This window comes from Rhineura floridana, chromosome 4 (genome assembly GCF_030035675.1).
Source record: "Rhineura floridana isolate rRhiFlo1 chromosome 4, rRhiFlo1.hap2, whole genome shotgun sequence".
Taxonomy (NCBI): domain Eukaryota; kingdom Metazoa; phylum Chordata; class Lepidosauria; order Squamata; family Rhineuridae; genus Rhineura; species Rhineura floridana.
The window spans coordinates 150360070-150384511 of NC_084483.1; the positions used below are offsets into that span (position 1 = coordinate 150360070).

At 41.9% G+C, this 24442-nt stretch overlaps 2 protein-coding genes across 4 annotated transcripts; one reads left to right on the top strand and one right to left on the bottom strand.

The window, feature by feature from the left end:
• Positions 1 to 851: 851 nt before the first annotated feature.
• On the bottom strand, positions 852 to 16845 carry LOC133383676 (epoxide hydrolase 1-like). The gene is made up of 9 exons (XM_061624807.1): positions 16692 to 16845; positions 12464 to 12674; positions 4761 to 4941; positions 4390 to 4620; positions 4166 to 4295; positions 3773 to 3987; positions 3058 to 3166; positions 2652 to 2777; positions 852 to 1269 (listed from the first exon to the last, which is right to left on the bottom strand). The coding sequence occupies exons 1-9, from the start codon at positions 16718 to 16720 to the stop codon at positions 1068 to 1070; spliced, it is 1434 nt and encodes a 477-aa protein (XP_061480791.1). The 5' UTR covers positions 16721 to 16845; the 3' UTR covers positions 852 to 1067.
• LOC133383677 (uncharacterized) lies at positions 13374 to 21944 on the top strand. Of its 3 annotated transcripts, none has more exons than XR_009762369.1 (2): positions 13374 to 13579; positions 20210 to 21944. XR_009762369.1 is itself a non-coding variant. In XM_061624808.1 (2 exons), exon 2 carries the CDS (start codon positions 17478 to 17480, stop codon positions 18234 to 18236), a length of 759 nt encoding a protein of 252 aa, XP_061480792.1. In that variant the 5' UTR covers positions 15424 to 15498; positions 17472 to 17477; the 3' UTR covers positions 18237 to 18502. The 3 variants fall into 3 exon arrangements, 1 of the variants encoding a protein (XP_061480792.1); XR_009762368.1 differs by lacking the exon at positions 13374 to 13579 and adding an exon at positions 15410 to 15498; XM_061624808.1 differs by lacking the exons at positions 13374 to 13579; positions 20210 to 21944 and adding exons at positions 15424 to 15498; positions 17472 to 18502.
• Positions 21945 to 24442: the final 2498 nt, after the last annotated feature.

The window sequence follows — 24442 nt, forward strand, 5'->3', positions numbered from 1 at the left end:
AGAAAGAAGCTGTTCTAAAATAACATGCCTGTTGTTAGCTAATAAAGCACAAAAGATACTGCATCAGTTCCCTGAACACAGGCTGTAGTACAAAATATTATAGCTATTGGATTTATTTAAAATATTGCCTTCCTCAGAGAAAATAGCATGGCTAGGGAGAAAACTGATTTAGGCTGCAGTCCAATACACACTTACTTGGGAGTAAGTCCCATCGAACCCAATGGAGCTTACTTCTGAGTAGACATGTATTGAATTGCAGCCTTTGCTTCTGAAGGAGTGCCTATAATGTAGCGGCCTTTAGCCCTTGACAGTGCTCCCAGTTCTAACTTTTTAAGCCTTGTGTGCAAATCCAGTTACAATCCACTATCCTTTTACAATCCAGAGTACTGTAAAAAAAAAGGTGATGAATCTTTTCCTCCATGGGCCACTTTTCCTTAGGAAAAATCTGTCAGGACCACAACCCAGCAGTGTGGGGGGCCTAGAGCCACCAGCACATACCCTCATTTGTTTAGTTCTCTTCTCCCTCCCTTTTCCTCTTGCACAGCATTTGGGCTTAGATTGGCACAAAATGCAAAGTGTTTTTTTTTTTAAACTAACTGCTTGAGGGGGTCTTAGGGCAGTGCAGGGGGATCACTCCCCAGCTGTGACCATCTACCAAAAATTGCCCTTGTTGCATGGCAGTTAGGCTTAAACAGTTTCCATGGAAATGATTTTCTAAAGCATAATTGGTGTGGGTGAGAATATTTAATATTTGTGATTTTGTGAAAGTGGTGCTTCAATGAAATGTAAAAGGAATCTATCTTGTAACAAATCTTGTAAAATGACATTAAACAGACAACAACGCTACGGTCTTGCTTTTTAAAAAAATGCTTTAATGTGAATAGGATTCTTCTTTCCCCCTTTTTTAGACTATTTCGTATGGCTGCAGCAGCCAGCTTCTCATAGAAAACCCTTGTCTGTCCAAAGCTTAAGCAGTAATAAATGCTTTAAGTACTTTAAGTTGTCCGAAAGCTTCTAACTCTTGGTTCATAGCGCTCTCTGCAAAGCTTGTGCCATTGAATGTTAACTTACAAACGTTCCACCTTCTTCACAAACTGCCTGAAGTCTTGAGCTAAGAGCTCTGGTTCCTCAAACGCAGGAAAATGTCCGCCCTGTGCCATGTAGGTGTAGGTGACAATGTTCTTAAACTTCTTCTTTGCCCAGGAACGTGGGCTATGAGTAAGTTCATTGGGGAAGGCAGCAATACCAGTAGGAACATAAACTCCAAGCCTGTAGTAGAAGACACCATCTCTTTTCAAGAGCTTACTGGGTAACATAGAAACTATGATACATTTTTGCTTAGGAAACCCCGCTACTGTCTGTGGCATGTTAGATTCACCATGTACTTCCAAAGCCACCCATCATGGTCTCCTTTATCTTTTCCAATTTTTACTATGTATGCAAACTTCAGGTGCCTATGTCCAGCTATGGCTGTTTGACCAGTAAAGCAATTTCTGGACTGGAGCAGCCTGATTTCCAGTAACCTCACAACTGGATAATTACAGTGTGCTCCATGTGTGGCTATCCTTGATGATGGCCCAGAAGCTGCAGGTAGCACAGAATGCAGCAGGCAGTAAAATGGGATCGCAAGGCTGAATCCTGCACTGGCTGACTGTGAGCTAGAGGGCCTCATTCAAGATGTTAGTATGGGTATACAAAGCCCAAAACCTGGGGTCTAAGCGTTTAAAGGAGCAGCTCTTGCAATGCCTGCTGACTCATGTTTTGAGAACCCCAGTGGGAGACCTGCTCGTGGTCCTTTGCTGGGTATAACCTGCTATGTAGTGACAGGAGACAGGGCCTCCTCTGTGATGGCACCTGGAATTCCCTCCTTGTGGAACGTCTGACTCCCAAATTGATGATATTCAGACGTCCATTGAAGGCTCATTTGTTCATTTAGACTTTTGGGACGTAAATGTGATCTGGAGTCCAACTGTATCTTTTGTATGCTGCGTTATGATATTTGCACTTTCAAATGTTTTAATTATCATTTTGTGATTGGTTGCACTTTATTATCCTGTAAAGTGCCCTGATGTCCTACGGCAGGAATAATACGGCTTTACTAGTGAAATGGTTAGAAATCTTGTATCTTGCTCAAGTTATATTGGCAACCACAAGGGCTACACAGTTCTCTTCTTGCTGATGGGTTGCACGAGTTGGGTGTGACGTCTTTCCCCCTGCTTCATAGAGACAATGGGCTTTGTGATAGCTTGGGAAATTGGGAAAGAAGCCACCATGGACTTTTGTGTTTTCACTGTGAACAGTTTAAGCATCTTAAAACATGGGCTATAATTTAGTGAACTCCTTTGTGCCATTGGGACTGAAGCATAGAAGATTTCAAAACTTCAGATATAACTTGCTTTTGAAAGCAAATTTGTTGCTTTCAGCTACAGAATGTGAACTATTCCAACAAGTTTTAGGGAAGATACTTTTTTTGCTGAGGTCAGATCTAAATACATTGTGCTTATATTACGGTGATAGTACCAATAGTAGAACAAAGCGAGATATAGCAGAGGCAGGCAACATGACATGTAAAAATGTCTTAAAATAATATTTAGAGTATGTTTGCAGTGGGGTGGTTTATCTTACAGCAACATCTAGTACCTCTTCCTTACCTGGCATCTGGAGTAGTACTGGGGTTCCTGGAAATATTCTCCTTGTAAAGACGCATTGATGACACAATGGAGGAAGTGACCCAGTAAATCATGACATTGGTCAAAAGGTCATCAAGAGAGTATTTCCTAAATAGGGGAGTCAAAAACATTAGCATAACGTTACTATCATAGTTTTGGCAGTTGGCCACAATTTGTTCCACCTATACAGATTAGGAGTGAGTTAATGACCTGCTACCTTTCAGGTGAGTATAGAGAATACTGAGAGGAGCGCTACCAGATTAAAATACTAAATTACAACCCAACCTTGCCATTTGAGATGAAAACTTCTCCCCCCACCTTCCCATTTTAAGCCAGCAGTTGCATTGTAAAGAGTCTCCCCATCCTCTTTTACACTTGTGGCACAGACCTTTCCAGACCCCCATCGTCCATGTTCCGGAATGATTTATCTGTCCAGGTGGAGAATTTTTCAAGGATGTATGCAGCGAGTCCCACAGGAGAATTATTCAATCCACAACCTGGTATGTCAAAGGAGCATAATAAGCTTTCAGATCAGTCGCTTGCACTGCCTCTGGCTAGAAACTGGGCCTGAGGAAACTTGCTCAGGGAACCAAGGGAGGATGAGGGCTTTGGGTTCAACTAATTTCATACCATCTCATTCTGGATGTCTGAACTGCAAGGGACCAATTCTTCTTTATTTGGCTGGAACAGTGGTCATTGTGAGCATAGGGATTGCTGCTGACTTTTACCTATGGTGCCAGCCAGTTCATGTTCTCTCTCGTTTCTCCAAGCAAACTTGTAGCCAGAGGATCTTGCTGTGTAAACCCTGTGTACTTATAATCAGTTCTTATTTTTGTTGTCTATAGAAGCGGGTGAGAGAAAACTATGTGCATATACTACCTTGCCCTCCTTTACGTTTGTAACATAAAATTATCTTCAATAGAGGATGACATATCCATTACCATCTAATCTGTTGCAGTTATTCACACATGCTGTAGCAAGTATAATTTCAGAACATGCATTCCATATATGGGAGATTGGAATGCCTCTTTTCATAGGGTGTTTTACAAGACTGAAGATCTTGTATTGGCCCTGCACTGCCACAAGGATTTAAGATCACAAACCTGCTGTGTCTGGCTTGGTGGCCTGGATGTGCAAGTAGCCAGTTTCCCGCAAGAGATCATACAGATGTCTCTCAAAATATGGGAATAAACGGCGGGAGTCTTCCCAGGTGAGGCCCACCAGCCATGGTGTGTAGGCTCCAAGTAGTAAACCCATCAAGCCACTGAAACCAATTTTGGTTAGGAAGACCATGTTCAGATGAAGCCCCTTCACAGATCTGAAACCAAGGAAAAGAAAACCAAGGAAAGGTATCCTAAACCTACTAGTAAATGTGCTTAGGATGGCATCATGACCTCAGCTTTATAATATATGGATACATGCAAGACAATAATCTGTGTGGAATAATTAGAAATATGTAAAGATCTCAGATGGAGAGAAGGATCTTACACACTTACTTTGGCAGCATCTGGGCCATAATTGTGGTGATCTGGGAGCCCCAGTCTCCACCCTGCAAGTAATATTCCTGAAAGCCTAGTCTCTGCATTAGCTTGTGAAAGACTCGAGCAGCAGCCACTGAATCAAAGCCTGTCAGTTGGGAGAAAATATAAGAGATCTATCACAGCTTTTAATTAAAAACGTGACTTAGAAAAGTCTCTTGTAGATTTATTCTGCTGCTCACCCTGCTGGTGGGGGGCCTCGGAGAAGCCATAGCCTGGGATGGATGGACAGATGACCTCAAAGGCCATCTCTTCACCACTCAATCCATGACCAGCAGGGTCAGTAAGCAGTGGGATGATTTTATAGAATTCGTAGAAGGAGCCAGGCCAGCCGTGCACCATCAGCAAAGGCCTGGGAGCCTGACCTTTCGGGGTGCGAGATGGTTTCACATGGACAAAATGAACTTCAATCCCTGTCAGAAATCCAACAGACAACGTTAAAGCACGAGTTGTAGCAAAGAAAGCTAACTGAAAAATGGTAAGGGGGTTGACTGAAAGGATTAGCCCCAGAACGAGAGAGATTGGTGTGTGGTTCAATGGAGGAAGAATTCACCTTCAATGGTAGTCTTATAATGTGGGTACTGGTTGAGGATTTTAACTTGTTTTTGCCAGTCAAACTGATTCCTCCAATAGGAGATCACCCTCTGCAGATAGTTGGAGTTGAAACCATAGTTGAAGGCAGCCCCCTCCAGTGGTGGCGTGTAGCGGGCTTGATCAAGACGCTGGTACAAATCCTAAAGAGAGAAAGGGAGACTCCAAAATACTTTCAAAAACACACTGATACCCGAAGGACATATCCTTACCTCCATTAATAATTCCCTAAGGCTTAGAGAATCAAAGGTATTCTACCATATATTCTACCCAACATGTCTTTGGGGTTAGGAGTGCTGTGTGCACAAAGGATTGTGCTTTCTACGGCCTAAGGAACAGTATTCAGAACAGTGTAATTTGTATGTGCTTCTGGCTGGAATGAAGACTTTGCCTGCACATCTCCAGTTTTTTTTGTGTGTGTGAGGGGGTGAGAGACCTGCTTTTAATTTAGGCAGGATTATTCCTTGTGTACAGATAGGTAATGGGAGGTATTTTAGGGTGTACATCTTGATCTCTCTATACATGCCAAAGACTGGGCAACAGATTGTGAAACAGTCAAAGCTCAGGAGACCTATCCCATTGCTGGACAGCATAATTAATTTTGTAGGACTGTGAAAAAGAGTGACTGTCCGAAGGTTGCAGAGTGAGCTTTGTAGCCAAGTGAAGATTTGAACCTAGGTCTTCCCAGCCCTGTTCCAACATGTTCATGACATGAGACTTATTTGCTAGCTTAGAGTCTCCAAATGACTAAGAAGAACTGGCCTGGCTGTCTTGCCTTTACCAGTAGCCTCCTCTATAAAAATCAGCAAGAAAGCTTTTCAGAGTATGGGGATCAAATACAATTAAGAAATATACGGAAGTGATATTAAAAGGGACCAAAGGGATAAAAACTAAGAAGGGAGGAGGAATAAAATCATGTTACAAGCTCTACCTTAAGTCCCTGTCAAAGGGACAAGATGGTTTTCAGAAGTCTCCAGAAAACCATCAGGGGGGGAGCAGAGGGGTTTCTTGGAGTAGGGTATTCCAGAGCTTGGGGGCCATGGCTGACAAGGGTCTCTCCCACATACCTGCCAGTCTGACATCTTTCATTGCAGGCACGCAGAGGAGACCAGAGGCAGCCGATCGTAAACCACAGGCAGGTACATGTGGGTGTAAGAGGTTCTCAGGTACATTGGTCCAAGGTCTTTTAGGGCTTTAAAGGTCAGAACCAGCACTTTGAATATGGCCCGGAAACAAATTGGGAGCCAGTGGAGTCAATAAAGCACAGGGGTGATATGCTCCCTGCACTGCAACACATTCTGGCTGCTGCATTTTGAACCAACTGCAATTTCTGAACCATTTTCAAAGGCAGACCCATGTAATCAAGCCTCGATGTCACCAATGCATGTGGCACTGTGGCCAGGTCAACTGCTGCCAGGCATGGGCGCAGCTGGTAGACTAGTTTGAGTCAGCCAAAGCACTCCTGGCTACCGCAGCCACCTGATATTCAAGCAGCAGGGCAGGATCCAGGAGGACTCCTAAACTGCAGACCTCCTCCTACAAGGCGAGTGCAACCCCATCCAGAATAGGTGGCAGCCCTGTCCCTGGCACAGGTTTCTCTTGACCAGCAACACTTCCGTCTTGTCTGGATTAAGTTTCAGTTTGTTAACCCACATCCAGCCCTTCACAGCCTCAAGGCACTGGTTTAGGATGAGCACTCGCTCCTGGCAATCAGGTGGTAGTGAGAGAGAGAGTTGTGTGTCATTAGCATAGTGATGACATTGAACTTCAAATCTCCAGGTGACCTCTCCCAGCAGCTTCATATAGATGTTAAAGAGCATGGGAGACAGAAAGGAATCCTGCAGGACTCCATAGGCCAGCAGCCAGGGGGTTGAGCAGTAGTCTGCCAGCATGACTTTCTGGGACCTGTCCGTCAGGTAGGACCAGAGCCATTTTAAAATGGTGCCTCCCAATCCCATCCCAGCGAGATTACCCAGAAGGATATCATGATGGATGGTATTGAAGGCAGCCGACAGGTCCAGTAGGACCAGCAGGGATACACTCCCCCTGATGCCTGGCATAGGTCATCAAGCAGGGCGACCAAGGCAGTCTCTGTCCCATGACCAGGCCTGAAGCTTGATTTAAAAGGGCCTAGATAATCAGATTAATCCAGGAAAGCTTGGAGCTGAGCAGCCACTACCCGTTAAATGTCTACATAGCATACTACTCTTCAAGGCATATCTACCATGATTGGTGGACAAGATGGCAAATGACTTCAGAACCTGAATGTAAGAAATTGTTAATGTTAGCCTACTCTGCCCGCAGACTAACACTCTCAGGCTCTCACTGCAACTCTTCAGCTATTAATTACCTGAATTACATGTGGTCCAGAGGTGGTCTACCCCCTAGCTCCTGTTTTTAGAAAGCTATAGGGGGACATGATTTGGCTAAAATAGGGAGGGGAGTCAGGTTTCATTTTCCACAATAACTGAAACATCCTTGTTGATTTTCTGTACATTCTCCAGCAAGGGCAGTCCACCCTGCTGCCATCCTCACTCAGTCTCAGTTTCTGGCAAGGCATCTAATCTCAAACATCCTTGAACCTACTCATTCTTTGAGATGGCATTGGATCAGGAATGCTCTTTGGATTTACTGAATGATTGCAGTCAATATCTGCTTTGGGATCTACATGACACTTTTCACAAATGTTTAATAATTCTCGGATACTGTCACTTTGTTTTATTTATTTATAAAAATATGTATTTCTTGCTATTAATAAAAAACCTATCAAAGTGGTTTGCAGCATACAGACTAAAACAATATAAAAATTTTAAATCAGAAATCATTAACTATTGCAGAAAGATATCTTCTCAATTGCCTGCATACGCCCAGTGACATAGAAAAGTTTTCAGCAGGCGTTTAAAAGTCAGAACAGAAGATGCCTACTGAATCTCTATTGGCAGAGCATTCGACAGGACTGAGACAGAATGAGACAATAGGCTCAGTTTCTTGTTGTCAAATGAGCCTTGCCAACTTGGGGGTAGCCAACGATGCTCCTGCAGATGATGTCAGTTTTATTAGTTTATTATTTTATATTTATTGTGAACCACCTTAATATTATTCACTAATAGGCAAAACACCTTGTGGTTTAAGAATGTACCTATAACCCACTGATATTTCTATCAAACTTTAAAAAGCAGGGAAATTGGGCAGCTATAGTGAATGCACAAGGGGAGCAGGAGACCTGACCTCCTCTCTGAGATATTGGACTGCCCTACAAATTGGTCAAAATGCAAACACAATTTGGGTTGGTCTTTCACAGTCCAATCCACTTCTTGTGTAGCTTGGAAGAATTTGGTAACGTGTGCCTCTGGGCATATGGTGAGTGGTGGCAATACCTGCCATCTCCAAAGATGGAGAATTACATTTTTGTATGTTTGTTGGGGTTCTTCTTACTTTGCTTCATTCCTGTGTAACTACTGTTTCTACAGAGAATCTAATCTAGAAAATGTTTTTCACTCACTGTTCATTCTAGAAACCTGTGTCAAATTTATTTTTATTAATTCCAAACCCTTTTTATTGGTCAGTGTCATATGATGGTGAAGACAGCCTTTTGTGTTTCAAATTGGAGGTTATGTTCTATTTCTATTTTGGGTGCATTAACAGTTGAATCTGAAATTGCAGTTTGATGTAAAATCAGACTGATTACAATATGTTGCTACTTCAGCAATGACTCTAGCTGTTGGAAAAAAACAAACTTAGCCTGCCCAAGATGCATGTTTTCAGCCTGCTATGTTTACACCACTTCATTTAAGGCAAGGTGGGCACAGTCAATTAAAAGCATAGAGCACACCTAGAATCTTTTGCAAACTGAGATACTCCTCACGTCCACTGGAGATTATTCTGCAGAATAGTCAGTGCCATTATTCCACAATTGTTTTGGGACTTTTTTTAGTGTAAATTTTGCAAAGTGTTGCTGTACTTCACTTATTCACAGAAATAGAAGCAAAAGAAAATGATTTGCTATAGGAAACTTCACTAAAATTGCAAAGTAAATCAGACATATTTAAAGTGACTATCTGAACTGTTATTTGGACTACAGCATATTTTTGTTAGACACTGTTGTGAAGTGTGTGGGGATTGCTTAATTGTATATTTATTGAGATGTTTTCATTAGTTTGTTGTTTATTATTATTGTTTGGCTACTTATATACTGTGTATATTTATATTTCTTTGTTGTATTATTTCTCTGTTGTACACCGCCCAGAGAGCTATGCTAGTCGGGCGGTATAGAAATATAACAAAGAAAGAAAGAAAGAAGAAAGAACTATGTCAACTGTCTTAATAATGTTGCTTCCTCCCTGCTAAAACAAGATCAGTACAGCACATGTCTTGTTTCTATTCTTTGGGCTGATTGCAGGTATTGCCACCACTCACCATATGCTCAGAGACATATGTTACCAAATTCTTCCAAGCTACACAAGAAGTGGATTGGACTGTGAAAGACCAACCCAAATTGTGTTTGCATTTTGACCAATTTGTAGGGCAGTCCAATATCTCAGAGAGGAGGTCAGGTCTCCTGCTCCCCTGGTGCATTCACTATAGCTGCCCAATTTCCCTGCTTTTTAAAGTTTGATAGAAATATCAGTGGGCTATAGGTACATTCTTAAACCACAAGGTTTTTTGCCTGTTAGTGGATTTCTCTGGTTTTTAATCTGGGAGGTAAGAAATGGGATCCTGTGAAAGCTTGCTGCGAATGGATTGATCATTTGCATGCTTATTGAGCTCAATAGGATTTACTTCCTTGCAATCATGTTTAGGATAGGTAAAACTGACCGGGGGGGAGGTACAGCTGGAGTGGTCAAGGAAGGAGGAAGGAGGAAGAAGGAAGAGGGGAGTGGAGGAGGAAGGGAGAGGAGAGGGGAAGGAGGGGAAAGCCAGGTCTGGTCATTTGCATGCTTATTGAGTTCAATGGGATTTACTCCTATGTAATCATAGTTAGGATAGGTAAAACTGACCATGGGGGAGGAGCAGGGGGAGGGGAGAGGAGAGGGAAGGAGAAATGGAGGGGAGAGGGGAGCGGAAGGAGAGGGAGGAGAAGGAGGGGATTGGAGGGGGAGGAAAAAGGAAGGGGCAGGGAAGGGCAGGTTTGATCATTTGCATGCTTAGTGAGTTCAGTGGTATTTACTTCCGTGCAATCATGCTTAACACAGGTGAAACTGACCATGGGGAGGGGGAAGGAGGGGATTGCAAGGAGAGTGGGAGGGGAGGGGAGGGAAGGGGCAAGAGGGAGGGGATAGGAGGGAGGAAAAGGCACGGTGGGTTTGATCAATTGCATACTTTTTGAGTTCAGTGGGATTTATTGCTGTGCAATCATGTTTGAAAATGGAAATGGATTGCCTTCAAGTCAATCCCAATGTATGGCGACCCTATGAATAGGGTTTTCATGGTAAATAGGGTTTTCATTGCCTTCCTCTGAGGCTGAGAGGCAGTGACTGGCCCAAGGTCACCCAGTGAGCTTCATGGCTGTGTGGGGATTCGAACCCTGGTCTCCCAGGTAGTCCAACACTGATCTGGGGGAGGGGAAGGGAGGGGAGGAGGAGGGGAGGAGATTGGGTGGGTGGGCACTGGGCAGAGGGGAAGCCCCTTTCCTTTCCAAAAGGAAAACATTGTGAACAGTATCATTCTTGTTCAGGGTTTCTCCCACCTCTTTATTCTACAGCAGGAACATGTAGCCTCCCACCCAAATTTAAACCAAAGCTGACCACATCCACACCAGGCCTTTATTTCACTTTAGACAGTCTCTCTAAGAATCCTGGGAAGTGTAGTTAGTGAAGGGTGCTGAGAGTTGCTAGGAGACGCCCTGTTCCCCTCACAGACCTTCAATCAGAGTGGCTGACTGTTAAACCACTCTGGCCAATGGAGCTCTGTCAGTGGAATAGGAGTCTCCTCTCAGCACCCTTCACAAACTACACTTCCCAGGATTCTTTGGAGGAAGCCATGACTGTCTCAAGTGAAATAAAGTTCTGGTGTGGGTGTGGCCCCAATTAGGCAAGCCAAGCATCTGTGAGTCTGGCTTTTAGAACACTGACAGTTGCTTGTTACTGAGTATGCCCGACATTATCATTGAGTTTAATGTAAAATTTCTTAAGTTAATTGAAAATCAGTCAGGGATTATTTTAACTTTTAAATTGCAGAAGATGAAGGTCAGAGTATGGGGCAAGGTCAGTAATAGGATTACGGGTACTCTGTGAATCTCAACAATTATGAGAACTCTCAGAGAAAAAAGTCCAAAAGGGCTCTCGGGTTTTTTTCTCACTTTTTACACTTTGAACTCTCTATTCTGTCTGACTGTTTTGTGTATCGCCATAAAAATTGAGAGGGTTGTTAAGCAAGCGTTTCTGAGTTCAGGACTATAAGTTTTATAAGGTTTTGTTTTGAAATGAGCTTATGGGAAGCATCAGAATGGCATGGGGGTATTTTCAATTTAATTTAACATTGCGGAATGTGAAAAATCCACCCTGGCTGTAGTATAGCTTCGTGGCTGTATAATTTTAATGAAAGGTGGGATGCAGATAGTTTTAAATAAGATGTTTGCCCCCCAAAAGGCATGGTCTTTGGGACTTCTTACACAATCTGTAACTGGGGTTTCCTTGTACCCCTTGACATCCAGTGTGTGAACTAGCCTAGATACAAGATCACTGCAGCAATGTATACTGAATAAGGCTTTTTCCAAATGGAGGTTTTTTTGCAGTACAACTGTACTACGATTAGTACTCCATCAATGACTTCAGGTGTTTGACTGGGCTCCCCACAAAATGCACTGACCCTATGGAGCTGTAACTTTAACAGGAGTGGAAATATTTTTCCTTCGTCACCAAATATTGTTGAGTTGTGCATAACTTACAAGGAAAGATGCAGAGCACAAACCAAACACAGCTTTGAACTCACTTTGACCCAAACAGCCTGCTATATTTCCTGCAGAGAAGGTGTTAACCTTAGGAAAATGTATTAATTATGCTTGACTGTGCTAGTCTAACGTTTGTGACAGACACACTGGATATCTCAGTGGTAGAGTACCTGTTTTGCATGCAGAAGATCCCACCTTCAGTCCCCAGCATCTCCTGGTAGGGCTAGAAGAGATCCTTATCTGAAATCCCAGAGATCCTCTGCCAGTGTAGACAATATTGAGCTCAATGGACTAACAGTCTGACGCAGTATAAGGCACTTTCCTATGTTGTTCCTATGTGCTGATCCCTACATAGATAATTGCTATTCCAAATGGGCCAACAGGATTAGCATTAAATTAGCCATTGGAGTGATACATGTGTGCTATCAAGTTGCTCTTTCCCCCTATCTCTTTTTTTGGGGGGGGATATTTCCTGTTTAATTTCCTATGTTGGTTGGCTGTTGGCCTAAGATTTGCTTCACATATTAATAAATTGTGAACGGTTCACCAAATCAGACAGATGGATGGGTCTGGAGGGTTTGAGTCCCAGACTTGCTGTCACTTTTGTCATTATATCTTAGATTTTGTTCTCCTACAAAATTGTGATGTGTGACATACCAGGTTAAAACACAATACAAATTGTAAATATAAAAGTATGAGGTAAGTAATAAATAGTAGTATTACTAAACTAATCTTATGCATGTCTCCCTTCTATATTCCCAAATTCCCACTGGTACCTGGATTTCCTTCTCTGATGTTTTTACTTGGAAGGGTCTAATTCCTTTATCTTCTTTGTCTGTTGGTGGCCTCTCACCGGAGCCCCACCATCCATTTCCCATTTCCAGGGTCTTCATCCTCTGCCTAGACAGAAGCCAGTAGACCAGGAGACCTCCACCTCCTAGTGCGCAAGAAGCTGCAATCACGTTTCTCTGGGGTGAGTCATAAGACCTAGAAAGGCATGCAAAATTTTGTGAGGAAGAGGCCAAAAGAGAAGCTATGTGCCAAAGATGGTGAGCACTTGCAAATCTCCCTGGAAACAGGATTTAAAATAATAACATAATATAAATTAATAGAACAAACATGAGTTCTGAAATAAAAGATAAGCTGAGGTTATGTATTCAAGGTCATATAGTATGAATTCGTTAATTCTTTATACATTTTCATCATTCTTTTTTATGGTTACAACTTCAGTAATAAAGTAAAATATTTGTTGGAATCAGTGGTGATACCAGAAATATTGGGACGGAGGGAGACAAAGAAAGTGCATGGGGGGGCAAGTTTTGTTCCATGCGTTAAGAGTTCTGAAAAAAATAAATAATGGTCTATACTACATTCACACTTCCATCCTAAAACATATTTTCTCTGTGGTAAGTTCTATTGATTTTGATGGAATTAACTTTGAAAAAAGCATGCTCAGGATTGCAGCTTTAATTTCCAGTTACAAGTTGTACTTTTTAGATACAAATTATAACTGAATATATATTTCCTTCAAGTAACCCCAGCAATGTGGGGGTGAGTTACTTGCTGGGGGGATGCCTCCCTTCACACACAGCCCCATGTCACCTATGATTCTGATTAGAGGAACAGAGGGTAGTACTTTGCTATCTGTCTTTATTTGTTTGCTCTCAGGATTTCTGGGCACTATTAATATTTGAAAATTCTGAATAGCTGAAAACAACAACAGCGACCATCCTGTGATGTCCAAATAGCTGTGTTTTAAACTGGATAATTTGAAAAGAGGCTAACCAGATAGACACAGAGTACATTTGGAATATATGCGAAAGCAGAAGAAGTTCGCATCATCGTTCTGTAATTTACATAGCATAACAGTCAATCTGGACCTGTTTTTAACTGTGAGTTTATTCATGGTTATTTTCACTCCTTGAAAATAATAGAGGATGAAGTTGGGTTCATTTTGTTTGCATATAGATATGGCTGTCTAAATGCATGCATAGCTGAACAGAACATCTTGCCATCTTGATGGCTTTAAAAGAGGATTAGACAAATCCATGGGAAATCAGGCTGTCAGTAGCTACGAGCCATAATGGCTATGCTCTGCCTCCATAGTTGGAGGCAGTATGCTGCTGAATACCAGTTGCCAGAAACCACAGGAAGGGAGACTGCTCTTTGCACTCAGGTCCTGCTTGCGAGCTTCCTTCAGGCATCTGGTTGGCCACTGTGTGAACAGGATGTTGGATTAGATGGGCCACTGGCCTGATCCAGCAGGTTCTTCTTATGCCTCCCACTTCTACAGCCAAGATATAAGACTTCAGCAACAGGGTGTGAAAGCCTGTCATTCATGTAAGGTCTGGGGAAGGAAGAGACTTTAAACAAAATGGCAGAATACACTCTAGAAGTGTTGGAGAAAGTGGGTACGTAAGTCACATTTTTAAAGAAAACATATTCATAGTGGGCATTGCTGCAGGAATTGCTTGTATTCTGCCATTTTTTGTTTTGAATTGAAGGGCTGCCTGGATGCTCACCTACAGGAGCAGTACAATAGAAGAGCATAGATTCTAAAACAATGAAGAGATACAACTTAAAAAATCTTTTAAAATGGCATGATGGTTGGGGGGGGGAGTGTGTTCGTCATTTGTGAAGTCATAAGCAGTATATCCAATAGATGCCTATCTCCAGCTGCATAGAATTTCAAATTGCCATAGATGAGATAGCTGGCTGGAGGAAGAGCAGCTGCTTTTCAGGGACAAAAATATTGTGCTCCAGCAAGAGAAACGCTGGCTTGATGAAAAGTGTTTGGGTCTTTTACAACAAATGAGTAACAGCTGCATGTTTGTTAAGCAAACCAAGTTAACTCTGAAAAGACTTTAACAGTACAATCTTATGCATGCCTCATTAAATTCAATGGGGGTCACTATCAGGTTGTAATCCTGTACCCATTTACCTTACTGAGCAATTGGGTTGGGCTGGGCATCAGGAGCCAGAAAGGCAGTGTACACAATAACGCGAGAAGAACTGGATCAGATCAAAGGCCCATCTAGTCCAGCATCCTGGTCTCCCAGTGGCCAACCAGATGCCTGTGGGAAGCCCACAAGTAGGACAGGAGCAAAACAGCACTCTCCCCACTTGTGTTCCCAACCAACTGGTGTTCAGACGCATCTGCCTCTGACAGTGGAGGCAGTATACAGCCATCATGGCTAGTAGCCACTGATAGCCTTATTCTCCATGAATTTGTCTAATCTTCTTTTAAAGCCATGCAAGTTGGTGGCCATCACTACATCCTGTGACAGCAAATTCCACACTTCACCCGTGCACTGAACTTCCTTTTGTCTGTCTTGCATTGCCCAATATTCAGTTTCATTAGATGACTCTGGGTTCTAGTAAAAGAGAGGGGTAGAAACCTCTCCCTATCCACTTTCTTCGCACCATGCATAATATTATGCACCTCTGTCCTCTCCTCTTAGTCATCTAACCCCCTCCCCCCCACAGATTAAAAAGCCACAGATGTTGTTGCCTTTCCTCATAGGGGAGTTGCTCTAGTCCCTTGATAATGTTGGTTGTCCTTTTCCATTATCATTTGAGGGGCAGTGACAATTCTCATTTCTAACCCTTGTTCCATTCTGTTATGTCATTTTGCTAATGGTTAGCTGAATGCTGCCCTTTGCCCAGGCGTGTCAGTAACAAAAAGAATGCTTATCAAAACAGAAAGCTTTTCAGTTCCTGCCCAGGCATGATAGAGAAGTAACACTAGCAACATCAGGCATTCAAAATGCTTCACATTACATTATTGTAATTATTACAACAATTCTGTAAGGTAGGTCACCTTCGCTTTGAAAATGGGATCTGCCACTGGAGACAGTGATTTACTTACTTTATTATTTATTATTATTTTATTTATATATTAAATTTATATCCCTCCCTCCCAGTAGGAGCCCAGGGCAGCAAACAAAAACACTAGAAACACTCTAAAACATCATAAAAACAGACTTTAAAATATATTAATACAAAACAACTTTAAAAACATATTGAAAGAAAACATCTTTAGAAACATCTTGTTTAAAAAAGGTTTAAAAACATCTTAAAAAGCAATTCCAACACAGATGCAGACTGGGATACGGTCTACTTGGTGAGTTCTTGGCAGAAGAAAGTAGCTTCCCATGAAACAGCAGAGTTTAGAACACTTGCCTTAGTGAGCAAGTCTTGCAAGGCTGCAGACTACCAAGGAACACCTGGAGTTTTGAACCTTACCCTGCTCCAGATTTCATAGCTCTCTAGAAGCTGAGTGGCTTATGCAACAAGTAATCAGATCCCTGTATATTTAAATCTCCAAAGGATTCAGCTACATGGAGGCCTTATTGTGGTAAGATATTGCGTTGATTCAGCACCAAGCAGCTCAAACAGGATCAGAATTTGATGGCTTCACTGAAGGGTTTACCTTTCCAGTGCTTCCTCTGCAAATGGAGGACTAGGGTCCATTCAGCACATCCTTTGAGAGATATTTGAAATAACCTAGCATATCCCTTTCCTCTCAGCACATCTAAGTAACCTAACTACTAAGTAGAGAGCTTTAAAATCAAGGCAGCTAATCCAGTTAAAGTGTGCATAGAAAGTTTATGGTATTTACCATCCTGATAATTACCTGCTTGTATACTTTATCAGGATGGTTGAAAAGAATAAAATGGAGGGTTCCCCCATCTCTTTTCTATCCATGTTGTGCAGGGAATAGGTATTCTAATCTCCTTAAAACATGACTGTGATTTCCTGACTGGGCTGGAAACTAGTAATTGCTCCACAATAAAAAATAATAATGAAGTTTGACCTGCCATATATCTCTAATTCCTATGCAAGTTAACTGGATTGGCTGCTCTGGTTTTTAAAGGTTTCCAGCCAGCAGTTAGATGAGCCTCATATATTTCTGAGCTGCTTCCAAGCCAAATATCAACTCCAATCCATCCCACCCCATCAGCTCCCCGGGAGCATCGCCTGCCACCTCCTCTTTACACTCACCGGACACTCTGCAGGATGTCCTGCCACATGTCTGCAAGAAGGGCCTGCAAACAGCAACAGTTCAGCTAATGCTGTACAAAAACCTTTCCCGGCACTTCCGCCTCCAGCTGCCTTTTCCCTGTGCGCCACATGAATGATCAACACATACATAACTTCCTAGTGCCACCTACTGCCTAAAGTCTTGTTTGTATCATTGCTAGCAGGGTTGGTCATTTTGCTGCCTGACGCAGAGCAGCAAATGGTGCCCTGTGCCTCCCTCTTCTCGCTTTCCCTCTCCCCCTCCCCTGGTCAAAGTGCATAGTACTGAAGCCAACTTGAACATGCCACAAGTGCCTCTTCTCCGACCACATTCACACCATACATTTATTCCACTATTATTCCACTTTAAGCAGTCATAGCTTCCCCCAAAGAATCCTGGTAAGTGCAGTTTATTAAGGTGCAGAGTTGTTAGGAGAGCCCTATTCTCCTCACAGAGCTACAATTCCCAGCATGGTTTAAACAGCCCAACAACAACAACAATTTGTTTTAGTTGCCAAGGATGTTTGAATGACTTTAGGGTATTTTGGGGGTGCTAAATCCAAAAATGATATTAGTTTTGCCGAATTGGCTCTAGTTTTTGAGATAATGGATTCCCCTCAAATGACGATTGTACCCCAATACGACCTGTAGCTGCTGACATATGCAGCAGGGTTTGGTCTGTCTTTTTACTCTTGAACATTGTTTTGCAAGTTTATCCATTGCATATAATATCATATTGTTTATTTTTATTTTTTTTGGAAGAGGAATATGAGTTCGTCGCGAAGAGGCTGCTTAAATAATCCTAATGCATTCTGCTACATTTGTGGCGAATACACTCTGCAAAAACAAAGAAAAAACATCACTGACTTTGTAAAACAAGCATATCTTGCTTATTTTGGAGTGAAACTTGGAGATCAAGATAAGTCTTGGGCTCCCCATAAGGTTTGCAAAACCTGTGTAGAATGCCTACGACAGTGGAAAAATGGAGAAAGGAAACGTTTAAACTTTGGTGTGCCTATGGTGTGGAGAGAGCCGCAAAACCATCACGATGATTGTTATTTTTGTGTTGTGAATGTGAAAGGCTTCAATCACTACAAGAAACATAAGTGGAAGTATCCTGATTTGGACTCAGCAAGGCGACCTGTGCCACACAGCGAAGACGTTCCCATACCAGTGTTTACCTCACTGCCTGACCTTCCATTGTCAGATGTTGAAGAAATGCTGGACGCGGAGTGTAGCACAGGTGGTAGCCCTGGAAGTGGATATGAAGAAAGCTTTTCAACACCTGAGCAGTTCTCCCAAAAAGAACTCAATGATCTGATACGAGACCTCAGTCTGTCAAAGCAAGCATCTGAACTTTTAGCATCCAGGCTAATGGAAAAGAACTGTCTACAGCCGGAAGCTAACATAACAGCTTATCGGACAAGAGAGGAGGGACTTCTTCCATACTTTAGCCAAGATGAAGAACTTGTATACTGCAATAACATTCCTGGACTTCTTCTCCAAATGGGACTACCAGAATATTGACCAGAAGATTGGCGGCTTTTTATAGACAGCTCCACCAGAAGCTTGTAATGTGTTTTATTGCATAATGGTAACCGCTATGCATCTCTTCTAATTGCTCACTCAACAAAACTTAAAGAAGAATATGAAAATATCAAAATGGTCTTGCAGAAGCTCTGCTATCATGAGCACCAGTGGTCTATTTGTGTTGATCTAAAGATGGTGAACTTCTTGCTTGCAGATAAAGAGTGGTGAGCATCCAATTCGATATGTAGAAAAAGGGGGTCAAAGACCAGAATGCTGAAGTATTTTATAGAAAACTGGTTTTATTGCGATATTTTTTTTTCCCCAAAAAAGCCCAAACTGGTTTCATTACAGAATATTTTTCAAAGAAACCCAACGCGTTTCAGCCTGTAATCACAGGCCTTCATCAGGGGATAATGAACTTTTACAATGGTTAATCAAACAATTTTGGTCCTCTATTGCACTTATAACAATCCTCTTATTGTTATCAGTGCAATACAGGACCAAAATTGTTTGGTTAACCATTGTAAAGGTTCATTATCCCCTGATGAAGGCCTGTGATTACAGGCTGAAATGTGTTGGGCTTCTTTGAAAAATATTCTGCAATAAAACCAGTTTGGGCTTTTTTGGAAAAAAACAATAATCTTGCAATAAAACCAGTTTTCTATAAAATACTTCAGCATTCTGAACTTCTTGCTTGGGCAGCAAAGTGGATACACAAAGTACCCTTGTTTCATCTGCTTGTGGGATAGTAGGGCAAAGCGAGATCATTGGAAAAAAGTGACATGACCTTAAAGGGAACACATGACTGTAGGTGCAGCGAACATCATTAACAAGCCATTGGTTGACAGAGAAAAAATCATTCTCCCACCACTCCATATCAAGCTTGGACTGATGAAGCAATTTGTTAAGGCCTTGGACAAAGATGGTGATTGCTTCAAATACATTTGTAGATCGTTCCTTGGACTGACTATGGAAAAACTAAAAGCAGGAATCTTTGATGGTCCTAAAATTCGTAAACTCATCAATGATTTGAATTTTACTAAATTTATGAATGATGTTGAAGCTTCTGCCTGGTGCAGTTATGTCTCAGTTGTCAAGAACTTCTTGGGTAACCACAAAGCAGACAATTATGAAGAACTGGTGCAAAACATGCTTGCTAACTTTAAACATTTGGGTACTAATATGAGCATAAACGTACACTATCTCCATAGCCACTTAGACAGATTTCCGGATAATCTTGGTGATTTTAGTGAGGAACACGGGGAGAGGTTCCATCAGGATATAAAGGTGATAGAGGAAAGGTATCAAGGCAGATGGGACAGACACATGATGGCAGACTACTGCTGGAGCCTGAAACGTGATTGTCCTGATGCCCTACATATAAGAAAATCGTACACACAGCGTTTTTCTATGCATTAATTGTGATTATCTGAATCAGCTTACTTTGTTTTAATGTTATTGTACTGAATACAATGCCATTAAGTATTTCATGTGTTTACTTTTGTATGATTTGAGACAGTTTCCATGTCATTTGTGGGTTGGCTATACCTGACCATTAAATGTTTTGAATTTGTTGTTTTTCAATGGGGGCATCCATTATCTCAAAAATTAGAGCCAATCTAGCAAAACCGATGCCATATTCGGAATCAGTGACACAAAGTTACCCTAAAATCGATCAAACATCATTGGCAATAAAATTAGTGTTGACCAGTGATCAGTCCCTCTTCCCAGAGAACTCTGGAAATTGTAGCTCTGTGAGGGGAACAGAGGTGTCCTAACAACTCTCAGCACTTTTCACAAACTACACTTCCCAGTGTTAATTGGGGAAGCGACAGCTGTTTAAAGTGGAATAAGAGTGGAATACGAGTGGAATACAAGGACAGAATATGGAGAAACCAATTGGTTCCCAATCGGAAAGGGTGTGAGACAGGGGTATATTTTATCATGCTGTTTCTTTAATCTATACGCAGAACTGCTGGGAGGAAGAGCGGAATATAAGTCAAATAATAAAAATATAAATAAATAAATAAACATATCATACGGACAGTGGGATTGGACCAAGATGAAGGAGGTGTGAAAATTGGATGGAGAAATATCAATAATTTAAGATATGCAGACGATACCATACTCTTAGCAGAAACCAGTAATGATTTGAAACGAATGCTGATCAAAGTTCAAGAGGAAAGCACAAAAGCAGGACTACAGCTGAATGTCAAGAATACTAAAGTAATGACAACAGAAGATTTATGTAACTTTAAAGTTGACAACGAGGACATTGAACTTGTCAAAGATTATCAATGTCTTGGCACAGTCTTTAACCAAAATGGAGACAATAGTCAAGAAATTAGAAGAAGGCTAGAACTGGGAAGGACAGCTATGAGAACTACAAAAGGTTCTCAGATGCAAAGGTGTATCACTGAACACTAAAGTTAGGTTCATTCAGACTATGGTATTCCCGATCTCTATGTATGGATGTGAAAGTTGGACAGTGAAAAAAGTGGATAAGAGAAAAATCAGCTCATTTGAAATGTGGTGTTGGAGGAGAGCTTTGCGGATACCATGGACTGCAAAAAAGACAAATAATTGTGTGTTAGAACAAATTAATCTAGAACTGTCACTAGAAGCTAAAATGATGAAATTGAGGTTATACTTTGGACACATAATGAGAAGACATGATTCACTGGAAAAGACAATAATGCTGTGAAAAACAGAAGGGAGTAGAAAAAGAGGAAGGCCAAACAAAAGATGGATTGATTCTATAACGGGAGCCACAGACCTGAACTTACAAGATCTGAACAGGGTGGTTTATAACAGATGCTATTGGAGATCACTGATTCATGAAAAAAAAGGAAATGGACTGCCTTCAAGTCGATCCCGACTTACGACTACCCTATGAATAGGGTTTTCATGGTAAGCGGTATTCAGAGGGGGTTTACCATTGCCTCCCTCTGAGGCTAGTCCTCCACAGCTGGCTAGGGCCTGCTCAACTTGCCCCAGCTGCACAAGCCAGCCCCTACTTTGTCTACAACTGACAGCTGGGGGGCAATTGGGCTCCTTGGGACTATGCAGCTTGCCCACAGCTGCACAGGTGGCAGAGCAGGTAACCCCTGAGCCACTCACTGTGGGGGTGATCTTTAGCTGGCCTTTATACGCTGGAGAAACAAGCAGGGATTTGAACTCACAGACTCTGGACTCCCAGCCGGAGACACAAGCGGGGATTTGAACTCACAGACTCTGGACTCCCAGCCAGGCTGTCCTCCCCACTGTGCTATACCATACGGTTGCCATAAGTCGAAATTGACTTCAAGCCACATAACAGCAACTAATATATGGTGTGAATATGGCCTCAATAATCTCGGACAAAACAAAGAAATGTGAGTAGTTCCAATACAAATTAGCACCACACTCATTTAGACCAACAGAGACCCACAACCACGTAGATCCAAATCTCTCTGAGGTTCCTTATTGATCAATTGCAATACAGACAAACGAAAAAATAACATAAAATAAAACTTGTCTGTTGTGTTGCGACCTCTAGTGATCAAAATACAGAACTGCTTTTGCTGAGTTTCACTGCAGTTTGTGCCTGCCATCATCACATGTCGATGCCACATCAACTTCTATCAACCCTGGCAACTGTTGTGGAAACAGCCCATCATAGGATCTCCTATAAATAAGCCTTGGGAGTATTTTTTTATTTTTAAAAGTCAGTATATAAATGTATTAAATGAGCCCCATAATATTTTATTGTGTATGGTGTCTGTATATTTTCTCAGGGGTCAAAACATGCTTGCAATATTTGCCTTTTTAAAGCTGTCTCTGTAGTGGGGATCCTTTGTCCAATGTCCAATCTGTCTAACACTGGGCAGATCTGATGCCTGTGTGGGAAGAAAAATGCTTGCAAATTCCTTGTCATTTTGGATGGCAAACACTGAAGTTTCAGGCAACAAAACACTGACTTCTTAAATGGGAAAATGTAGCTTTGGCCACCTTGATGACATCATAAAAACGTTTAAGCTGCCAGTCAGACCTGGCTGTTGTGTTAAAACAAAATCCATATTAGCATTTACCATATATACAGAGAAACTGAGTGAGATTTTTCCAACTTATCTGACACTGATTCCTGATCTGGCCCAGTGCTTCCCTGACTGTTGTTTCTCTTGTCGCTGTCACAAAACATTTAAAGAGAAGTGGTTGGAGCCGAAGCAATGAACTTGAAGGACTAGGGAGAAGGCAGTTTATAGTCATCATGTCTTCATCAATCACCTTAAACAGGGAAGGGCTATTGCTCAGTGTTAGAGCATCTTCTTTGTGTACAGAAGGTCCCAGGTTCAATTTCTAGCATCTCTAGGTAAGACTGGAAATCTGAAATCCTGGAGAATTGCTGTCAGTCAATAGACAATACTGAGCTAGCTAGGCCAATGGTCTGACTTGGTATAAGGCAATTTTCTGTGTTCCTATGTACCACTGCCTTCTTTGTTTAGAAAAGGGTATTTTCTTTTTATATTTTTTGTGTTTTAATTATCTCTTGTCAGCTGCCTCAGAGTATGGATGGAAAGATCTTTCAGTTTTGGTTCTCTCAGTTTTTCATTTTTCCAATCTTAAATTTGCGATTAAAGAAAAAAAATATGGAAATTATTTAGCATTTTAATGCAAATTTCTCCTACCAAACACATCTGTTGTATAGTTTTAACTAATGTACACAATTCTGCAAGCAATTTCCTCTAATATAATACATTTCTGTATATTTATTTTCACTAATATATTCATTTTTATGCACCTTCCCCCTCCCCGTATATGTATTTTTGTAAACATTGGGCTGTATTCAACGTAGCACTGAGATTATTTCATCAGCACAAGCATTTCTGCTTCCCAGTGGAATGATCTTCTCTCTCCTTCCCCCATGTGCTGTTCTGAGGGTTCTTCTGACCCTCCAGAGCAGATCTGGGGAGGGCACTGGGAGTATGTCTCAGGAGAAGGGGGGAAAGTCCCATTGTGCTAGTGAGTTAGTTGAATATGGCCCATTGTTTGGTGACAGAACTGCATTGCAAAATTCAGATAAGTGTGGGGCTTATCCAAACGGAGCGGGATAATCCACGGTTTCCATATAGTTTGTCATCTGATAGTCCTCACTTTGCCTTTTAGTTCGCTCTTTCCCAATTAAAAAAAACCACTTTTTTGCACCCGCACCCACAGCGGTAAGACCCCTGCATTCTTTTCACTTTTTCCAAGCTCCGCCTCTAAAACCTCCCCCTATCAACCAATTGGTCAGCAAAAAAATTATGCATGCTCCTCTCCCCCTTTGCAAGGAAGCACAATATGGCTGTAAAGGAGCTCTCGCATTGGAAGGAAAGGCTGCTGGTCGGTTTCACGCCTGCCTTGTTTGTATTTGCGATATTACGCTTAATGTATGCTTTTCTGCCTTTATTGATATTTAAGGAGATACACATGCTGGCAATTGCACTTATTTCTCCAAAAAAGCAAGAAACGTGTCACCCCCCCTTCTCCCTTTCCTTCCCACAGAGAATGAAATTGACAAAGCTTTCCAGAGCAGGCTTGAAACCGACCAGAAGCCCTTTTCTAAGTTTGTATTTGCAATATTACACTTAAATGAATGTCAGCAAGTACAATGAAGTTGACAAAGCTTTCCGGAGGCAGGCTGAAACCGACCCCCCCCCTTTCTTGCTTGCTGTGCATTGCAGATCTCACCCAGAGCGGCCGCCCAGTTTGCAGGCTGGCAAAAAATATAATGCATCTGTGCAGCATTTGCAGACCCCCCCCCAACACCCTACCATTGCGATGATTGGTTCAATTTTCCCAGGCTTATTCTCGCACATGCGCAAAAGTGCAGATACGTGATTGGCTGGAATGAGGAGAAGGGGCAAGGGGAAACGCCCAAGAACCGCCCATCAGCTGTAAAGTCCGCGGTATTGCATCCTACCTCCTGAAGGCACAGCGGATGATTCCCGATTTTAAACAGCAAATCACATTTTTGCCGGTATTGCAAGGAGCGGATTTAACCCGCGAAAATGCGTAACAGCGTGAGACGTCATTTGGACAACCGAAAAATAATGAACACACATAGCGGGCGTGTCACACATTTTGCAGTCGTCTGGATGAGCCCTCATATTGTTTCAGAAAGTGCAAATTTGAATTCAACTTTAAATGTGAACTGAATCAAATTTCTCTCCCATCTGTACCTC